This window comes from Triturus cristatus, chromosome 9 (genome assembly GCF_964204655.1).
Source record: "Triturus cristatus chromosome 9, aTriCri1.1, whole genome shotgun sequence".
NCBI classification, from domain to species: domain Eukaryota; kingdom Metazoa; phylum Chordata; class Amphibia; order Caudata; family Salamandridae; genus Triturus; species Triturus cristatus.
In genome coordinates this window covers 1,059,241,080-1,059,261,276 of record NC_140592.1, presented here as the reverse complement: position 1 = coordinate 1,059,261,276, position 20,197 = coordinate 1,059,241,080, and the positions used below count along the sequence as shown (strand labels likewise).

At 40.6% G+C, this 20,197-nt stretch overlaps 1 protein-coding gene across 2 annotated transcripts in view; it reads right to left on the bottom strand.

Moving 5' to 3' along the window:
- KLHL28 (kelch like family member 28) overlaps positions 1 to 20,197 on the bottom strand; it is a 230,082-nt gene that overhangs the window by 150,844 nt on the left and 59,041 nt on the right. The window contains exons 2-3 of one of the 2 annotated variants that reach the window (XM_085626940.1): positions 14,095 to 14,135; positions 1,021 to 1,919 (exon numbers count right to left, since the gene is read on the bottom strand). In XM_085626940.1, the coding sequence (XP_085483066.1) occupies positions 1,021 to 1,919 (899 nt within the window). In that variant the 5' untranslated portion in view covers positions 14,095 to 14,135. The remainder of the gene's footprint in view (positions 1 to 1,020; positions 1,920 to 14,094; positions 14,136 to 20,197) is intronic. The other variant, XM_085626939.1, reaches the window with a different exon arrangement.

The window sequence follows — 20,197 nt, the reverse complement described above, 5'->3', positions numbered from 1 at the left end:
GTCCATCTCGTGTCCTGGTCCTGTTAAATCTACAACCGAATCATTGGATTGTATGATTTTAAAGTGTATACTGTATTTGCAATGTGCATTCTCTCACCCTCTCCCCAGGTATTGAAATTGTGATGCATTTGCTCTGAACTGTGGTGTTTTCTGATTATACCTGTACATAGATGATTAACCATTATTAAATGATTCTAATGTATTTTTGTGGTTTGACAATTCACTTTGAAGGTTAGATAAAAGTTTCTTGATAACTAATTCATGTGTTTGTCCTATCTTATTGATGATTTTATTGATAATTTGTGAATAATTCTTGTTAGACAGGCACTTTTTCATTACAGGTCCTCATGAAGGAGTGCTTTCCGTCTCTAGTTACCCAAGTCCATATTAGCTCAAAACAAAGATCAATCAGAGGACCTTTTGGGTTGTAAATGTTCGTAGAGTTTTATGGGCCAAACTCTGATGTTGTGAATTGTGTAGCTGTGCATTGAGAATACAGTGTGGTTGGTAACTCGTGTTTGCACCTACAAAATGTACACCGCTCCCGCTGGATCAAGAGCTTTTTGAAATTTGAAAAGTTAATGAAACTGCCACACAGATTTAAATGGTTAACTGTTTTGCATATCTGTTGTTTCAACTCAAGAAAAGAAAACTGTTACAACACAACACAAACCCTACTACACCTATATTTGTGGTCAAAATTTTGTGTAGGTGTAGTGATCTGGCTTATTTCTCTACTTTGACACACTAACCTAAAAAAAAGGATTTTGAATTTACAGAGTGGGATCCGTCCAAATAGTTCTGTGCAAGCAAGGAAATAGCAAGAAGTAAATCTATATTTCATATGAATATCTTTACAGCACACAGAAATCTATAAGGAATGTGACTGGACAATTATGTTGAGGACTAAGCAAGCACTAGTTAGTGTGTATATAAAAAAATTAGAATAACAGTATATTACTTGGTAACTGAATGTTCATCATGGTAATATTTTTATTAATTTATTACTTGCCGTCTTACCTTTCTAGACATGCAAACAGTCCCGCTTTTCCTCCTACTGCACACAGAACTTTTGGAGCACACCGAGGCCGTGTCATTAGCACAGTTTGATGGGAAAGTCTGTGTTCAGGCATGAAATGGTATTTAAGAGCTTCGTTCAATAAATGTTTACAGGTATGGTCATCCCGTATAAGATGATTTGCTTCATACAACCTAGTCAGAAATTTGACACTCAGCAAGGGCAATCGGACGCAGTGCAACAACTGAGAAAGGTACTTCTGGCGCTCCTGCACATCATACTTGATCCAGGACTCTAATGCATAAAATACTGTTTCCTCTGTAACAACATTTAAACAGTCATTAGAAACGATTTCATCTAATTCAGAATGAGTAAGCTCAAAAAACTCTTCAGTCTGACAAACATCTTCAAAATTCTGACAAATGTACTTGTTAGCGGCCAGGTACAGGTCGTGGCAACCATAAGTCTCAGCAAAACGTGAAATTCCAACGCTGTTTCCAGGGTCTAGCTGGCTTTCTAGAAAAGTACAACATTCCTTTAGAACTAGTTTGATCTGGAGCAAATTTGCAGCTGGAAGAAGGGACTCCACTGTGTCCTGTGAAATGAAAACAGTTCCTGTATATGCATATTCCACAATGGCCTGCAGAGCCGTCTCGTCAATGCACTGAAACTCCACCTCAGAGTTCTCCTTCTCCGACAGGTTCCCAGTGAACATGGCTTTGAAATAAGGGCTGATGCTGGCAAGCACCACTTTATGAGCATGGATCTTGACATCACCCACTCTCAGTACGACGTCACAAAGCTCGTGATGTTGGCGAAGGAGGTTCAGGCCCTGCAGAAGCTGTTCCGAGTGCAAATGGGTTAAGTTGGCAAGCATGTAGGTTCGAGGGGACTGGTCCATCTGGGAAGGATACAAAGAATTCTTTAAGTTATTAAACATTAAATTGAATAGCAACATAAACACATTTCTGGATGCTGTGACTAACAACCGAACTTCGAGGTGATGTTTCGTGGGGCAGTAGTTAAACAAATTCAACAGTAAACCCATTTCACAACAAATTGGATAGAAACTCCTCTGCTGGATGCAAACAGGCATTGGCATTTAAAGATGGAATCATGGAAGACTACGACAGAATCACTTGAATTACTTGCAACTACAGAAGGAATCAGGCTTATTTAGGATCACGTCAAGGGTGTTAAGAAACAGAACCACAAACTAGTGAACTGAGCAAGTCTGTATGTAATGTTAAGAACAATTTTTGTCTTATCAATATATCTATATTAAGTGATTTCAAAAGTCATGTGTTTGTTTAAAGGTCAACACGTGCATGGGACATTTAGGAAATAAATGCAGGCGACAATGCAATTCTGTGTATGTCTCACAACAGTGACCTACAGTTAAATGTCACTGCCTTATGCTCAGCCTATTACATGTAGTGAATGCCCTGCACAGTCTCGGTCTAGTCTATGTCCCAACTCTCACTGAAGTTGGAATGTAGGCATTTAACAGTGAGGCATTATTCTAAGCCTTCCCACTCAGCACAGTTTCTAAAAGCCCTGGATTGTCCTCCAGGAAAGGTTTTGTGCATGTATATGTTTGTGCATTAGTAACAATGTGCACAATGAGGTTTTACACTCAATTATATATGCACACCCCAATATATTTACAGAAAATATTTTGGTCCGCACACAACAACCAGGGAGTCCAACAAATAAGCTAGTTCAAACAGGTCTTTGTTCCTTGAATCGTTATTTTCTTTTTAATTTTTCTCATTAGCCAATGCGTTTCGTCCTATTGAAGGACTGCTTCAGGGCTACAAGACATAGATAATATACAAAAAGTTCTTTTAAATTCTTTTAAAAACATATTTATAACAGCATTTGCTTAATTTAACTCTTCTATTTACATATTTACATTGTTCACAAACGGAATCAGTTCACTAATTACGGGGCCATAGTCTTTATGTAAACACAACATTACAGTTTGTTTGTGCAATATCTGGCGGTGTTATAACAATTAGTCTCTATTGGTTCAGGGGCTTTCACACCTAATGGAGAGTGACCAGACAGTATGGGAAACTTATTATACAAGTACTGTCTTTTATTACTAACATAACCTTATCTATACATTCAATTTTGAAATTCATTTTCCATTGTGAGAAGATATTCAACAATTCATACTCTCAATGCTAGATCATCCCAAATCCTATTCATAGTGAGAGGACAGGAAAAAATAACCATTATATCTTCAGGTCTTGTGATGGTGATAATGGTCAATCATTTTCTTATAAGCACATTAACATGCATTTTCAATGATACATATCTGATAAAACCAAAAGGAAATTTATACCACTCATCCTAATGCCAATGAAAGAGGCATTAATGTAGATTCCTAAAGTTACGATAAAAAGAGGTGTGTCATTTCAGGCCTCTTTGGCCATCTAAAAAGGGCAGCTTAATCCGCTTTGTGGTTTAAATTGTGTTTGGAAAGTGTATGTAGCAGAGGTGTAGAAATTCCTATAGCCCGATGCCCAGGACATATTGTTAGGGTCATGGACAACAAGTTTTCAGGTTTGTTTTGTCCTTGAGACAAGTAGGCCCAACCACCTTCAGCATAAATCCTTTGGCTGTCAGTTTACAGTACCACATTATAGAGCAGGGAAGGGAATCGTCTGAGGTCGAGGTAATGTTTGGGTCCTATGTTAATGTTGTTCGAACTTGTATTTATGGTTTATTAATGCAAAGCCTTTATCAGTAGGGTGAGCACTTTAAATGAATGTGTACTGCCAACAGTGGTTCCAGTAAAAAGATTTATACACTCATTTTCAAAGTTTAACAATATGAGCCTACATACAAGGCCCCCAGAGTGCTCTCTTTAGATGCAAATATTTGCAAAAGCTTTAAAGCAAGATTGATGATTCTTTGCTTTCAAAATAAAATGTTAACAAAAACATGCAACTAGGAAAAAAAGGCTAAACTACTGTGACGCTTTAGCTACCATCTCTTTGAAGCATAATTTAGTAAAATTTGTTGATGCGTGCTAATATCTCCCAAAAATATTCATAATGTTAAAATCAGTGTGAACACTGTCAACAAGATTATGGAAAACATGAAAATAAATGAGCATTGGCAAAGCCACTAGGTCTGATATAGGTGGTCAGTTGTGTGGTTTTGTCAACGAGTATTGTTTTGACACAGTTTTTATAAAACTTCATTGTGGGAGCAGCCAGGCCCTCACCATTGTAACAAACATTGGCAAAAAGCAAAAATATTTTTTGTTCTCAAAAAGCAGACATTGCCACAATAGTTCCTGGCACTAAACAAAAGTCCTTTGTGAGCTGATATCCTCCTTATGAAAGAGCAGAATGCTATCACTCTTAGTTAGGTCAGCAGATGGATGGGGGTGGATGGGTGGGTGAGTGAGTGAATTTTAATAAAAATAAAAGGTCTTGGTTAACACCATACCTAAATAGGGGCCTAATTCTTAAAGATGGTCACAGAAGTGCACCCATGGTAGGTCTTTGCATTAGTGCAGATTCATGTATTTCATGAATTCATAAGAATTTACAGAAGTAGACCGGGAAATCGTACTCCTAGACAATATTTGTGAACTGTATTTTAGCATGAGCAAATGCACATTTGTAGATTTGCTCATGCGACAATCTGTTTAGTATTTGCAAGTTAATTTTCCCTAAAACCACTTTTTTTACCAACACTGGAAATAATTTTACTTCTGCTCTTGTCAGGAGCAAATTTCCAACCTTTCTCAGTATAGAAAAAGATTAGTAAAGAGCTGGTGAAATCCCTTAAACTATGCAAGTTAGTAGGTTTGCACACACTCAAAAGGACAGTCCAACCCTGAACTATTGCCGACCGCAACTAGGGAATTTCTAGTATTCGAACACCGCTAAAGTATTAGCTCTGGTATAATCAGTGAGCTATTAGCAGAGCTCTTACACAATGAGATGCTGCCATAATTTGTCGCCACACTACATAGCACCTACGGGTCAAGTAGATTGTTTTTTACAGGATAAGTAGATTTATTAAAGCAACTTGTCCAATGGACAAGTAGGTATTTGATTAAATTCCACACCCATGATGTAGCACTCATTTTTGGCTAGATGAACTGATGTAAGTGTGAGAAAAGCAGTATTTTTAGTGGCTTTAGATTTGGGCTTTACCTGCTGGGATGAACAAGAAATCAAAGTGTGGATTGAGCCTGTCTATATCCAAGGAGATTCTGACTTCGGGAGGACCTCTCTGTCCCCGGCACACTAGTTTGTGCTTTACTGATTGGCCCACACACCTTCAGAGGCCTTTACGTTTGTGGAGGGAACCCCAACACAGACATCTCCATTTTGTAATCCCAGAACCTCTGAGCCCTAAAAAGCCCAGTAAGCAAGGACAAAGAAGGTGGTAAGAATACAGACTTTGTGAGGGCAAATGTAAAACTGCTCTTTACCTCTACCTGTTTACATTTATCTCTTGGTTTCTGTGCAATTTGAACTTTTGAAACTGCTGTTGTCTTCTACCTGTGACTGTTTACATTTCTCTCTTGGTTTTCGCCTATGCTGTGCTAAGTAAGGCCTCTAGAAGCCAACCTCCCATTTTCTTTTACAAGCTAAAAAGGCAAAAAACACACCCCAAAGCCTAACCAGAGTGTGTTTGAGAGACTGCTTAATCTGCTTTGAGGTTTAAATTATGTTTGGAAAGTGTATGTAGCACTCATTCGAGGGTAGAAAAAGTGATTGGAGTGCAAAAAAAGCAATATTTACAGTAACTTTAGATTTGGGCCTTACCTGCAGGGATGAAGAGGAACTACAGAGTGTATATTGAGCATGTCTGCATCCAAGGAGATTCTAGCTTCAGGAGAACCTCCCTGCCCCATGCACACCAGTTTGTGCTTAAGGTCACAGGCCCCTTATACATGTTTTTTACTGGTTGTTGCATCTGTGTTCCAATTGGTTCCTAGGTCTTCTATTTGGCTTAGGGTTTGAGATCGATTAGCTAATAGGGCTAGTGTTCCCACTGGTTTCTAGGGGTAGGGATTCTATTGGACTTGGGGCTTAGGGTTTGGGTTCTGATTGGCTAATAGGGCTAGGGCTGTGATTGAGCAGGGTTAGGGTTCCCATTGACCGAAGGTGCTCAGGACGTCTCAGCCCGGGCTTCGAGGACAAGGGAGGAGAGGACAAGGACAGTTACCTGTTTGGACTGGGTTTGACATAGGGCCAGAGAAAGTGCCCTATTTTCCATTCACTAACCACCACCTTAACCCATCCACAAACCTACTAAACACGCTCTCAGCAAATGCACACTACTCACTTATAACAAACAAACCCTATCCACACTTAAATGTCTCAACAACCACTACAAAACCCCACAAGCCACATCTATCCACCCTACTACCCCAACTACCACACAATGGCAACTTCACTCTCACACAAAACACCACTTTATCCTATACCACTATCAAATCCACACATCACCAACACAATGCAAACTCACATTTTACATAGCCTTAATCCCTTCAAACACAATATTCCTGTTCATACAAAACACCAGCTCTACCCTCTATTTACTCCTAACAGACCCTTTTATATTACCACCAAACCTACGCTCAACCCCGTCTCGTATCATCCACCAACCCCACTCTTCTTTCTACCAAAAACATACAAACGAACCTTACACACTTTACCACACAGATACCTCTTCCTGCTACCAAATCTAACAGACACTCAGAACTTCTATCCATCCCCTCTAACAACCCACATACGCTCTCCTCCAATGCACAGCACCACCCCCTTTAAGACTCAACTTCCACTCACCAACAGTACTTTACATTCAAATGCTTCACAGAAATTCACTAGATCAATAACTCATCTCACTACTCTACAAATACAACATATAACACACACACACCAGCATCTCACACACACTCAACTTCAGGCCTTGAAAAATCATAAAAATGTAACTAGACCTGCAGGTCTAGTGCCTTTGATAATCTACTCGACCGAATTATAATGTCTTGGCCCATTAACTGGTTTCAAATGATGTGATCCTTGGCAAATATTTAAATTCACTGGGCCGCCTTTTTCTTTTGATCACATATGGGAGCACCTTTAAATACGCGAGTTCAGCAGGACTGCTGTACAAAAAACATTTTTGTTTGATTTAATAGACTAAACTTTTGCTCCATGTATAATACAAATCTAGCCACATATAAGATACACATGGCCGCTGACTTCCCTTTTAGTTCATTAACGGCATTGGCATCAGGACGGGTGCAGAAATGTTTCTCAATTCAGGTTTAAAAACTATTGCTTTTCATTAAATACATACCTGAAGCATGAAGTGGTACTACTCTTATATGCAATCAGCATATTTTCCATTGAAATAGCCACAACTTTTGCCAGTGACATGTAGCTTTACTGATAAAACTAAATAGTGTATAACGTTTAGAAATCGATATTCTGTAAATATTTGTCATTTGCACATTACCAAGTAAAGTGTTCTGATTTGTTTTGGTCCTATTTAAATCTTTGCATCACACTTTCTCTTATTACAGTTTTTGTCAAGTGAACTGTCTGACAATCATTGTTAACCAGAAGTTTTTTTTTTATCAACACATACAATTTATAAACCGCTTGTAAATGAATAGCACAAGTATTTCAAAATCTTTTGACATTTCGGATAGATTTTGAAATACTTGTGCTATTCATTTACAAGCTGTTTATAAATTGTATGTGTTGATAAAAAAGCTTCTGGTTAACAATGATTGTCAGACAGTTCATTTGACAAAAACATTTAACTGTAATACGAGAAAGAAAAGTAAACACTATTTTCCAGGACAGGATAAAAAACAATTAGTAAAAAGACAGACTGACATTTGGACTGTCCATTAACAGACAGCAACTGGGTCAATATAAAAGGAGTCTTTCTTGCTCATTCACTTTCTGAATGAACAAAACACTTGTTCCTTCCAGCTTAGGTTCACCAGACAAGGTGCTAAAAATAGCTTAACCTCATAAAATCTGACTTGCCATAGTAAGTAGGTTTTTCGAGGCCTGAACTCCATACTATATTCTGTCACAAAAAAGAAACAAACACCTCCTCCAACAAGGACTGCACAAACGATATAGATCCTAAACCATCTTTACTCCCAAATTGTTGATCTTCACAAACACCTACCACAAATACCCCAACACAACAACATTCACTCACCCACCTCTCAGCTACTGCATAATTTAGAGCCTTAAATCATGACCCACATGGTCCACCGCCACCCAAAACCCATACACCTTCCACCCTAAACAGACATAAAATATAGAATGTGCCACTCATCACAACTTCGCATCTCTATGTCTATTACACACGACTACTCTACGAAAACACCACAGCTTATCAACTCACTATCAACCACTATCTCCACCACCTACACACGCAGGCCCTATAGTGAGTACTGCTCACTTTTCTTGCAAACTAAGTCACATCACCACCAAACCACAATCTCTAGACTGCCTATTAATAAATGCTATATCGCTCTCTAAAAACAAGCACCACATCTACAACCTACTCAGTGACACACGACCTGACTTACTCTTCATAACTGAATCATGGTTGGGAGATGACATGGCTCAAGTGTTGCATGAAGCCGTTGCTCCAGGCTATCAAACTATCACACAAAATCGCATAGGCAAAGGCGGGGATGGACTAGTTGTTATATTCAAGGAAACGATAAATATCACCAAGGCGGACGACATTTCCATACAAGGATGTGAGGTCCTCATGAACAGATGCAACCCTCCACCAAGTTCCTCCTTCTTTACAGATTTTCATCTAGCAACGCAACATTCCCAGGCACATTTCTAGACACAGTTTCGAACCTTGACACTACACTCCAACCTATGCATCCTTGGTGACCTAAACGTATGGTTTGACAAACCCAATATGCTGCATCCAAGAACTATCAACACTGGCCTAGACACACTGAACCTACATAAGATTGTCCACAAATATGCTTCAACCCATCAACCGTGGAATCAACTAAATTTTGAATACTTAGAAACACAACTAACTTCCAACACAGATCTAGGCACAATAAATTCCATTCAATAACTTTGAGTAGCTCCAGGAAGCATTTGATATCTGAATACCACAAAGAACAAGAAAACATGACAAAAGAAAACAAGCACCTAGGAGAAATGCAGAACTAAAAAAGATAAAAACAAACTTTCAAAGCTGCAACACACCTGGCTCAAAAACATTCTTAATCGAGGCAAACTTCAACTACACAAACTTAACAGAATATACAATTCAACACTCAAAAAGGTACTATTCAGACAGAATTCAAAATACATACAGGCACATGCATCAACCACAAAACCGGTCGCAAACGGGCAGATTCTCAGAATCTGCCCCTTTGCTACCGGTATTTTTGCATTTGGGATGCATCATCCCAAATGCAAAAATCGCTATTTAAGGAATCTCAAAATAGCGATTCCTTAAATAGCGATTGCATGAGATTCCTTAAATGCAATGCATGAAAGTTTAAAAAATAGCGATTTCGCTACTAGCGGGAGCAAATTACCATGAAGCTGGACTTCATGGTAATTTGCTAAAACTTAGAAAAATGCACTTATTTGCATTTTTCTAAGTTTCATGTTGCGCACACACATGCCCTTAGAGCATGTGTGTATGCAACATGTGTGCAGAGTTCAAATACATGGGTGCAATAGGGTGTCATATCGACACCCTTGCACCCTAGAAATTGCGGGAGCAATTTGAGAGTACCTACTGGTACTCGCAAATTGCTCCCGCAATCGCCAATGCATTCCTATGGGCCTGGAGGCCCATAGGAATGAATGGGAAGCCATTCATGAATTGCGACTCGCAATTTGTGAGTCGCAATTAATGAATGTTAAGGAATCGCTATTTTAATAGCGATTCCTACATGCATAGGCTTTTGCGAGTCCTTAATTGCGATTCCTTAATATTCGCAATTAAGGACTCGCAAAAGCTTTTCTTGATGCATGTGCCAGTAAATGTGCAAATAAAGAATTTTATCAAATTCTCACAGAATCTTGTAGACCTAAACACACAGAAGGAACTAATCCCATGACTCAAGAACTAACTAACAAACTGGCAAATCATTACACAACTACAGCAAACATATTGGACTCCTATTTAAAACAAAGGAAAACCACCAGCACCAACCCATTTACAACAATCCCCCTCCAAGAGTAGGCTAATCCAGCCTTTGCATTCCTTCGAACAACTATAACAAAGTGAATTTATGGATCTGGTCAAAGCAAGCAGGCCAGCCAGTTGCCCTTCTGACCCTTGTCCAACACAAATCTTCTAGAAAATGTTACATTCTTTTAAATATCTCTGCTGCCACACAAGTAAGAAAAATCATCAATAATTCTTTAACTACTGCAATCTTCCCAGATGGCTTAAAAAAGGCATACATACGCCCATTATCATTAAAACAAAACTGGACCTGGGTGACCCAAACAACTGCAGACGTATTACAAATGGACCTTTCCTGAACAAACTACTAGAAAGAGCAGCATTTACCCAGATGCCGCAATTCATTTAAGATAATTCCATACATTCAGACTTCCAAACAGGATTCCGTCAAGGAAGAGGCGCAGAATCTGCCCTCATCACCATCTGGGATGGCCTTAAAAACACAGTAGACCGGAACAGGGCCATTGCACTACTTCTCTTTGGCTAGTCAGCTGACTTCAACACAGTTGCCATGACATGTTAATCCAAAGACTCTACGAAGCCAGCTTAGAGGGAACTGCTCTCGACTGGATCACATCCTACCTTCAAAACAGTACAAATGTCATCCATACTCACCCCCTTCCTCATCCAAACCATACTTCAATAAAGCAGGGGTCCCTCAAGGCTCTATCATCTCACCCATGCTTTTCAACATCTTCATGAAGTCATTACCAGCAATGACCAATACATTTCACTTCACATGCTATAACAATGCTGAAAACACACAGTTACTTCTTGAACTGGAAAGCCCCAATAAACAAAGGAAATTTAAAACTCTTCAGTTGCTTCAGAGCCGTTGATCTATGGATGACATGGAGCCACCTCAAATTGAATGCTTTCAAAACTAAAATATGCACATGTGGCAACTGGAAAAATGATGACCCACTCTGCGCCTGGCCCGACTATCTGGGACCACCTCCTAAAGTAGCTTAGGAAGTAAGAACCTTGGAATTAACATGGACTCCAAATTAGCACTGAATGCCCTGGTGGACAAGTTAGCATGATCAAGCATAATTACTATGAAAACAACAAGAAGCATCTGGATTTCCACACAAGATCCAAGCTACTTTCTTTCTTGTACTGGTTAAACTTGTTAACCCAATGGCCGCTACCACGGATCATCTTTACCAACTATGAATAAGCTACAGTTAATTCAGAAATCTTCTGTCAGACTACTCCTACATATGAAGCCACAAGCCCACATCGCCCCTGCGCTGAGAGCCCTACATTGGTTACAGGATGCCAGAAGATCCACCTTCAAGCTGCTTTGTATCACCCTCAAAGCAATACATGGAACAGGACCACTTTTCATCAGGAATAAAAATCGCCAAATACAACAACAAAAGAACCTCCTATCAAGATTGGCACCTCACCTCAAAACCCTAGAATACAATTTTTTTTAAAAACCATAGGCGGTACATCTTTCTCTGGTCAAGCAGCCAAACTACGGAATTCATTACTCTCAAGCATAAGAGCCATGGAAAGCTATCTTATCTTCAGAAGACTACTCAAGAGTTGATTTTTTCCTACATGACCACCACACTCAAACACAAATGTACACCATATACTTGTGAATGGAAACATGTATAATTTGATTATATGCATGTATTTAGATATGTGCATTTCTCTGTACTAAAATATATATAGCTCTATATCTATATTAACGAGTAGACTCCCTCCTGCTTCCTTTTGGTCGGAAAGAGAGTCACGGACCCAAACTTCATGGCAGAAACAGTTTATTTCACAATAGCTGTATGACGCGTTTCGGGCAATGGAATGATATATATATATATATATATATACATACATATACACACACACATATATATACATACATATACAAACCACAAAATTCTTATTTGTTGAATTCTCAGCAATAAACAGCTGGGGACCACAGCGTAGAGTTTCAGTGCAGTGCTTTTATTGCAGAAATATGTGCATCCAGAAATTACAGCTGCAAGTGCCCAGCCTGATGCGTTTCGACCGCGTTTCCACGGTCTTGATCACATGTTGACTCACTGTCAGGGGTTTCTGTTACTCATTTCAGGTTGGCTTGGTTGGTATTGTTGAGCATAAAATAGTGGGTGTGTCTTCTGCCATTTCTACAGCACAGTCTTTAAGACTTTGCTGTAGAAATGGCAGAAGACTTTGTCCCTTTCTATCTCGGCGTGGATGCCACTGTGCCAATCCTATGCTTAAAGACGGATAGGAAAGAAGACATTTGAGGTGAGCAATTCTAGAGTGTCGCTAGTGTTGTGAATGCTCTATATAGGAGCTGCTTTCCTACTAAACTTTAGAGCTACACAGAGTTCTCTGCTTCTTTTTTACATAATTTATGCGTCACTCTAGTCCTAAAAGAGTATTCTTTTGATATACACACACACAAACTACTTATGGTTTACAAATATATAGCTATTCTTTAAGTCTGCTTAGCAAATGTATACATTACTTAGGGTTAACACACACACATATATATATATATATATATATATATATATATAGACACGTGCGCGCGCACACACACACACATTAATGATTTAATGCTTAACATGTATGTAGGTCACTGCACAGTTTTCATATAAGTTATTTGATTAGATGCTAATGGGTATCTGTTTATTTTATGTATCCATGCAAACACATGGAAATGATGGACGTAGCGCTGAAACTTTTCAGACACTCACCCCCAGTCACAGATCTAGGCTGAATCTAGCATCGTCCTTTAGCTCACTTCGCAACCCCACTTTAGACCCAGCTATATGCAAAACAGTCTTGACCCCGTGCCTCAAGGGGACAGTTCAGCCCGAACTGCCAATCCATGTATTCCCTGGATATGGAAACAAGCATCCTGGGACCGGTTCCGGGGTAACACCCCTCATCAGCCAGGCTAGCTTGAATCCAGTGGCAAAGTGAGCATGGGACCCACGTCTGGGCATAACCTGCCAAAATAGGGCGAACAAAGTAAGCACAAGGGAATGATGGACGGAGCGCTGAAACTTTTCAAACACTCACCCCCAGTCACAGCTCTGGGTTGAATCCATCATCATTCTTTAGCTCACTTCGCTAAATAAATACAATTTCAATAGTTACCTACCATAGAAAAAAAAAAAGCAGAAATCACGCCTCAAACATTTCTAAATTACGATGGATATCCTATAAGGCTCAATTTTAGGTCCAACTTTACTCAGTCCCTACATGGAGCCTCTAAGCCGTATCCTAAAAGGCTCTGGTGAAATTCTGCATCAATATGCAAACAAAGCCCAAATACACGTAAAAGCCTCAACATTGCAATACTTCTCCATCCTGCGACTCTGTCTCCCCAATATAAAACACAGACGAAGGAGAAGTTTCTCCCATTAAACCCTCTAAAAACAGCATTCCTCCTCCTCTCAACTTCCCTCAAAAGCAAACTGAAACCACATCTCTAGGAATCTCGTAGCTTCATCTTGGAATCAAATCTCCATCACACAAACAATGAATAACAAATCTGCAAATGTTCACCTGCTTGTCCTGAAAAATAAAATCACCACATCATTCCCATTGTACATCTGAAAAAAAGGATCAACATTTTGTGACTGCTGCAAAGATGGCATTTCCAAACATTTATCACGCCATTCAATGTGGTCCTAAACTTTGCTGCGAGACTGGTTCATTCTGTAGGTAGATAAGACCTTGTTACTCCCATACTTTATAACTTCCATTGGTTACCCATCACAGCCAGAATCGCATACAAAATCTGCTGTCTTGTATATAGAACCATCCACAAAAACATGCCTTGCTGATTTACTCACCGCCTGTGGTGGTCATTGAGGCCTGAACAAACTCAGAATAGCTGCAACACAAAAAGTTGTGATGCAGTTAATAAATAATGTATTGCAAAATTGGACACATTTATGAGAAATTACAATTAAAATAATAATGGAATATAACATTTGGAAGTGGTAACATTGTGTGGCATTCCATTAGGAATTCTCTATTCTGAGCATAGACAGGAGTCAAGTGGGAATTTAAGTTGTGCCTTAGACACAGCACTAAAGAAAAGTATGCGCACCTGTATCGATAGTCAGTAGATAAACACCATACAGTCAATCATAAGTCTCTCCTCACAAACCACACTGAAGCCGGTCCTCCAGCAAGGTCCTATTTGCTTCTTAGATACTTACACCTGTTTCTTCCATTTTTAGGCACCACTATTTTAAGATGTGTGATTTAAAAAAAAATTATGATGTGACAAAAATAAATAAAATGTAAAAGTGAAAATATTTTATGCATCCAGAATAAACACGTCTTTATTCACTTTGTTGCATTTATTTGCAGTCTGCTCACCTGAATTTCAAAGACTTATCCAGAGACCAACCTCATTTCCTTTCAGCATTTCCTATCTCAATGATAATGAACTCTCGCCCAATTCACTCTAGCTCCTTCCCTCTATCTCACTCCTAATCGAACACTCTTCCAAATTATAAACGCTAGTTTTATTTCGTACTTGCACCCTTGCTCAACTTAAGAACTGAAAGATTTCAAAGTACCTCCAGCACGTGAGAGGAAATATTTTGAGAAGCTACATTTTTGTAAAGTTTGATTTCTTTTTAAAACTTTTGTGCGTTGTGCCCTCTCCCACGCTGAAGTTTTCAGCATCAAAAATAAACGGATGGATGGAATTTTTTAATTACTCGGGCCGCATCCCAATCAGTTTTCAGTAATTCAAGCTGGACTGTTCCCATTGGAGCAAGGTCAAGGCTGATTTGCATATGGCTAGGTCCAAACTGAGGTGGCATTTTGTGCAAAATAATCATGGACTGCGATGCCAGCACAAGTAATTACAAGTGACGGGGATTTATTCAAGCATTCCAGTGATCCCTTTTTTGTATGCTTCGAGGTGAGCTGTAAGTGAGAAGAGTATGTCGAGACGTGGGTCCCATGCACCCTTTGCCTCTGGAACCAAGCTAGACCTGGCTGATGAGCCCTAATAAGGTCTGAGCATGTCCTGGTTTACTTGTGTTCCAGTTCAAGGATGACCTGGCCTGGTAGTCAGGGGTGGACTGATCCCACTGAAGCAGGATAAAGGCTGATTTGCATATGTCTGGGGACAAGCTGAAGGCAGGGTGAGCACAATAACAATGGATAGGCATCCAGCCCGAGTATTTACCATTGGCTGACATTTATTCAAGCAATCCATCCATCACTGGTTTTGCATGCTTCATGCAGAAATTGGCAGCACCCTGCAAGAGGTATGCGTTCAATTAGACAATTCCATATCCAAGTAATTTTTGGAATGCAAATGCAAGGATACAGAACTTGAGTGGGCCCTGTGGAAATAGAGCTCTTCCAACAGGTATTGCCTAGGCAGAGTCCACAATCTATGTGGCTCTGTCTGCCAGTCCACTAATTCAGACTCAGCCCCACCTGCCTTTCTGTCAGATATCAAGATTCTATGGCAGGACCAGAGACTCAGATTATGCTCCTCTCTCTTTACTAGCTCCAAATTAGCAGCTAATCAACACAGCAGAAAACACTTTATATAAACCACAAATCCCATGAACCCTTCGTACCAAACCTCCTACCACAGTTCACCAATCATCTCATTCCAAAGTCCCCAAAACTGAGACACACCATCAGGACTACCTCTTTCTTTACTGCTCTGCAGTAATGATAAGTCCCGCACCAGCTGATTACCGATTTGATCTGTTGTTTCTTGTGTTTATTTACATATATTTTTATATTTAGCCATGTTTTCTTAAGGCTGGTGTCTCGCCTAGTCTGCTTCCACATGCCCCGGCGAGTCTCGCCTGGTACGCTTCCTCCTAAAGTAGTGCCCGTTCCTCTCACTTGCAGCATTTTCCCTCTCCCTTACTCACTCCCTCAATTATTAAGCATGTGTAGCACTTCCCCGACTTCGGTTTTCTGTCAGCAGGTCACTTGGCTCTACTGCCGCTCCGCCTAGAACTACAGACGCATAGTGCTCTTTTCACCTCCATGCGGCCAGCGCTTCCTCCTCACTTGGCGCTCCTTCCGCGGCTGAGGAATTGGCGCCTTCTCTGGGCTGCATAAATAGAGGTCGCCTCTCAATTCTGGCTGGGGATATTTACTGGCATTTGATGTCAGTACTTGGGGTTTCTGAACTGCTTTATGTCCGATTGTGAGCCTTTTGACAGGAAGACGATGAGGGGTACTATACTCATGACAGCCCGATTGAGGTCATTGACAACTCTGTGCAACGTTCCATGGCAAAGAGCTGTTGTTTGGCCTGACTGCATTGATCAGTTTACTGGATGCTGTAAAACAGTTTCTCGCCCACCTCTTCAGCGCCTTCATGTTCCAACCCCACCCAAAGCACAATCTAAATAGGTAAGACGGCCCCACTCTGACACAATAGCAAACATGTTGCAGGAAATTCTGGGGGTAAACATAACTATAGTGTCAGAACAGTGTTGCACAACCCTAAACAGGATGCCTCTCACCTGGACTCGGACCCTCCTTCTCCACACTACGACTTGAATAGACCTTCAAGCAGAAAGCGTAAAAGCGCCACTAGTCCCCTCTCAGGTGGTTTTCAGTCTTCCCTTCCTCATAACACTATGGACTTTGAGATGGATAATATCATCCATCAGAGATCCTCAGACTCGACACTGCCCTTGCTTGTATGCGATTCTGGCTGTGATGACAACAGTTCAATCAGTGGGTGGTCCATCGCCACATCAAGATGGAGGAGATTCACCTCCTGTGCAATCTCCTCCAAGATGGGGATTGGAAGTTCCATTTGGATGTAAAGGATGCCTTACTGTCCCCATTTTCGCCACTCACAGGTGTTTTCTAAAATTCCAATGGCTTTCCCAATGCTTCAAGTATCTAGCCCTCCCCTCCGGGCTATCCTCAGCTCCTTGGGCCCTCACCAAACTTAAGGAACTGGTTGTCGAAGCTCTGAGAGTGAAGGGTGTAAGACTGATTGTCGATTGTTTATCCCAACAACATAATCATCATGGCCCAATCTCTGGCAACTCTGCGTCTCCATCTCTCATGAACAACCACCCTTGTGCAGGACCTCGGCTTCATTCTAAACCTCAAGAAGTCGAGTATGTGATTTCATGTGGATTCGATCAATACGCAGCTGCTACTTCCGGCTTCAAAGATGAAAGCGATCAAGAGAGAATTAAAATCTGCAAGGAGCAAGCAGACTTTTGTTGAGATCTGTTGCACAACTGGTGGGCCTCGTGGCTTCTGTCATCCAGGAAATCTTCCCGGGCCTTCTGCACTATAGTGCTCTCCAACGCTTTAGGATTCATTATCTTCAACACAAGTGAACGTATGGCTCCCATATTCCGAAGTCGCAGGAGGCGAAGGCAGAAATCATGTGGTGGTTACAGCACATGGAGGCCTGTAATGAGTCATCTGTGCCGCTCCAGATGTGGTTATAGAGGTACCAGTTGTCGAGAATGTTCCAGATGAGGTCGTTGGTTGCAAGAAGAACTCTGTCTCCACAACAACTGTCTCGAGCTCTGGGTGGGCTCTTTTGCGATCAAGACCCTCTCCCCTAAGAAGGCCAATTGTTGCATCCTCCTTCGTATGAACACTGTCTCTGCGTTTCGTTACATAAACAGACAGGGCAGAACCAGGTCTCAGATGTTTGCAGACATCACCAAGGACTTCTGGCATTTCGGACTTCGTCACAGGATTATGGTGGTAGCCAAGTACTTGCCTGGAAGGGACAATATTGTGGAAGATTGGAACTCAAGGTTTATAGTGGACCCCAGGGATTGGAGGCTTTACTTCATGTTTTTCAGGTGATTCAGTGGACTCTGGGCCCTGTCAATGTGGACTTGTTTACATCCAGGCTGAATTGTTAGCTGAAGAATTTTTACAGTTGGCCAGACAATGCTTTGTTATCATTGTGTCTGGTTTCTTGTAGAAGAGTCTCAGATGCGGGAGACCCGAGCTTAACTGGTAGGTTGTTCTCTCCCATTTCAAAACGGACTAAGACTCTTTCAATTCTCTTGGTGCTTCAGAAGCTGTTCAAGCCCATGTCTGCCACAACTGTGGCCAAGTGGGTCAGGTGGGTCATGGCGAAGGCTGGCATTGACATCTCTAGGTATAGCGTTCATTCGGCTAGAGGTGCCATAGCCTCCGAGGCTTAAGTTCTTGGGTCTCGGCTGGAAGATATTTTACGGGCAACTGACTGATCATCTGAGTCGATGTTTAAGCACTTTCATTATAAGCCCATTGTTCATGCAACTTCTACTGTGGTGAATCAGCTTTGAACCAGCATAATCTAAGCCTCTCGTCCCGACATAAAATAAAAATCTAGCTTTCACAACAGGAATTTTAGATTTTATTAAGGACACAGAGGCAAGGATTACCCAACCTGTGTTTTGGGTTATGTGCTGATTTTTGCTTGTTTGTTTTAAGTCGTATCAATTTATTCATGCTACCATAATGAGCAAAATGTATCTTTGTTGTATGTATGTATGTATGTATGTATGTATGTATGTATGTATGTATGTATGTATTGACACACCCGGTTTGTTACAGGAACTGTTTTTATGGAGTGTTTGATTTCAGGAGACGAGCAAAAGAAGCTGTTCTTGGTCCGGAGTAATTCTTCGATGGATGGATGGATCCTGCCTTCACAAGATGGTCTCATTTTGAGGAGGATGGTCTTCGAGTTGGTTTCACAGTTCCTGTAGTTTGTTTAATGTTGGATTCGGTTTCTTCTCACCTTTGTTGGTGACTTTGAGTTTATTTGCAAAGATTTAAGCAATCAAAATGGTGCCTCTCAGTTTCGAGTACTTTGGAATTAGATGACTGGTGAACTGTGGAGGGGGAGGTGGTATGAAGGGCTCATGGGGTTTGAGGTTTACCTAAAGTTTCTTCTACTGTGTTGATTGGCTGCTGCTTTAGAGCTGGTAAAGAGAAAGCAGCATATTCCTCACTTCCGTCTCCTTAATAAAAAAGAAAACATCTTGTTGCGAAAGCTAGAACGTTTTTTATTCATTTTTTAAGTTTAATGAAGACAGTAACTGTTTGGCGGCAGGGGAGAAACTTTCTGCCATTCTTTCTTTTGCTGTAGTACCCAGCATGATTGCACAATATTAAGTCACTTAACATAATTTGGTAGTTACAGAGCACACACAGCAGGGAAATAAACACGGTATTAATCTTTATAAGAAATCTTTAATAACCTATGTTTCCTTCTTCTACATGTCCAACTAGGTTATGCTGATGTCACTGGAAGCGCAATTTAGCCATTTAGAAAAAACTCAGAGGTACCAAAACATTGATTACCCTTTTCACCTGTTCTGGAGGAGGTCATATAAATAAACCAAAGATTGCATTACAGGTATAGCGCGATGAGTTAAGGCGGCACTCGCCGTTGATACCTGCACTAAAATCAAATAAAAAATAAATCAACAGCTGAATTTTTTTTTCTGGAACAAAAACTCCTCAATTAGTGGCAATCCGAAGCCCACGAAACGATTGACAAAGTGGCTTATACACTATCAGTCATCCCCTGAAAACATTTGAAAACTAGTATCTCCCTTCCATCCACTGAGAAGACATACGTTATTTCTCCCAGCTGCCATTTATGCAATTGGGCTCAAGGCAACTACTTTACATCAAAAGCATACCTCGATACACTGTCCCCTGGCTAGTGTCTATCCCTTCTCTAGCAAACATCTGAGCTCCCCTTCGATCCATCCAATTAGCCAATACTTAACAACCACTATATTGAGGGTAATATCCCCGAGAATTGGACAAAATTGGTGCCGGAGCTGCATCGCCTTCTGCTAGGCAAATAACCAAACCATTGGCCTGATCACAGAGAAAGGTTGTGCTGCCAATTTCAACCAAGATGCAAAAAAAATTCAACTAAGCAAGAAAGATCTGAGACAAGCCAAT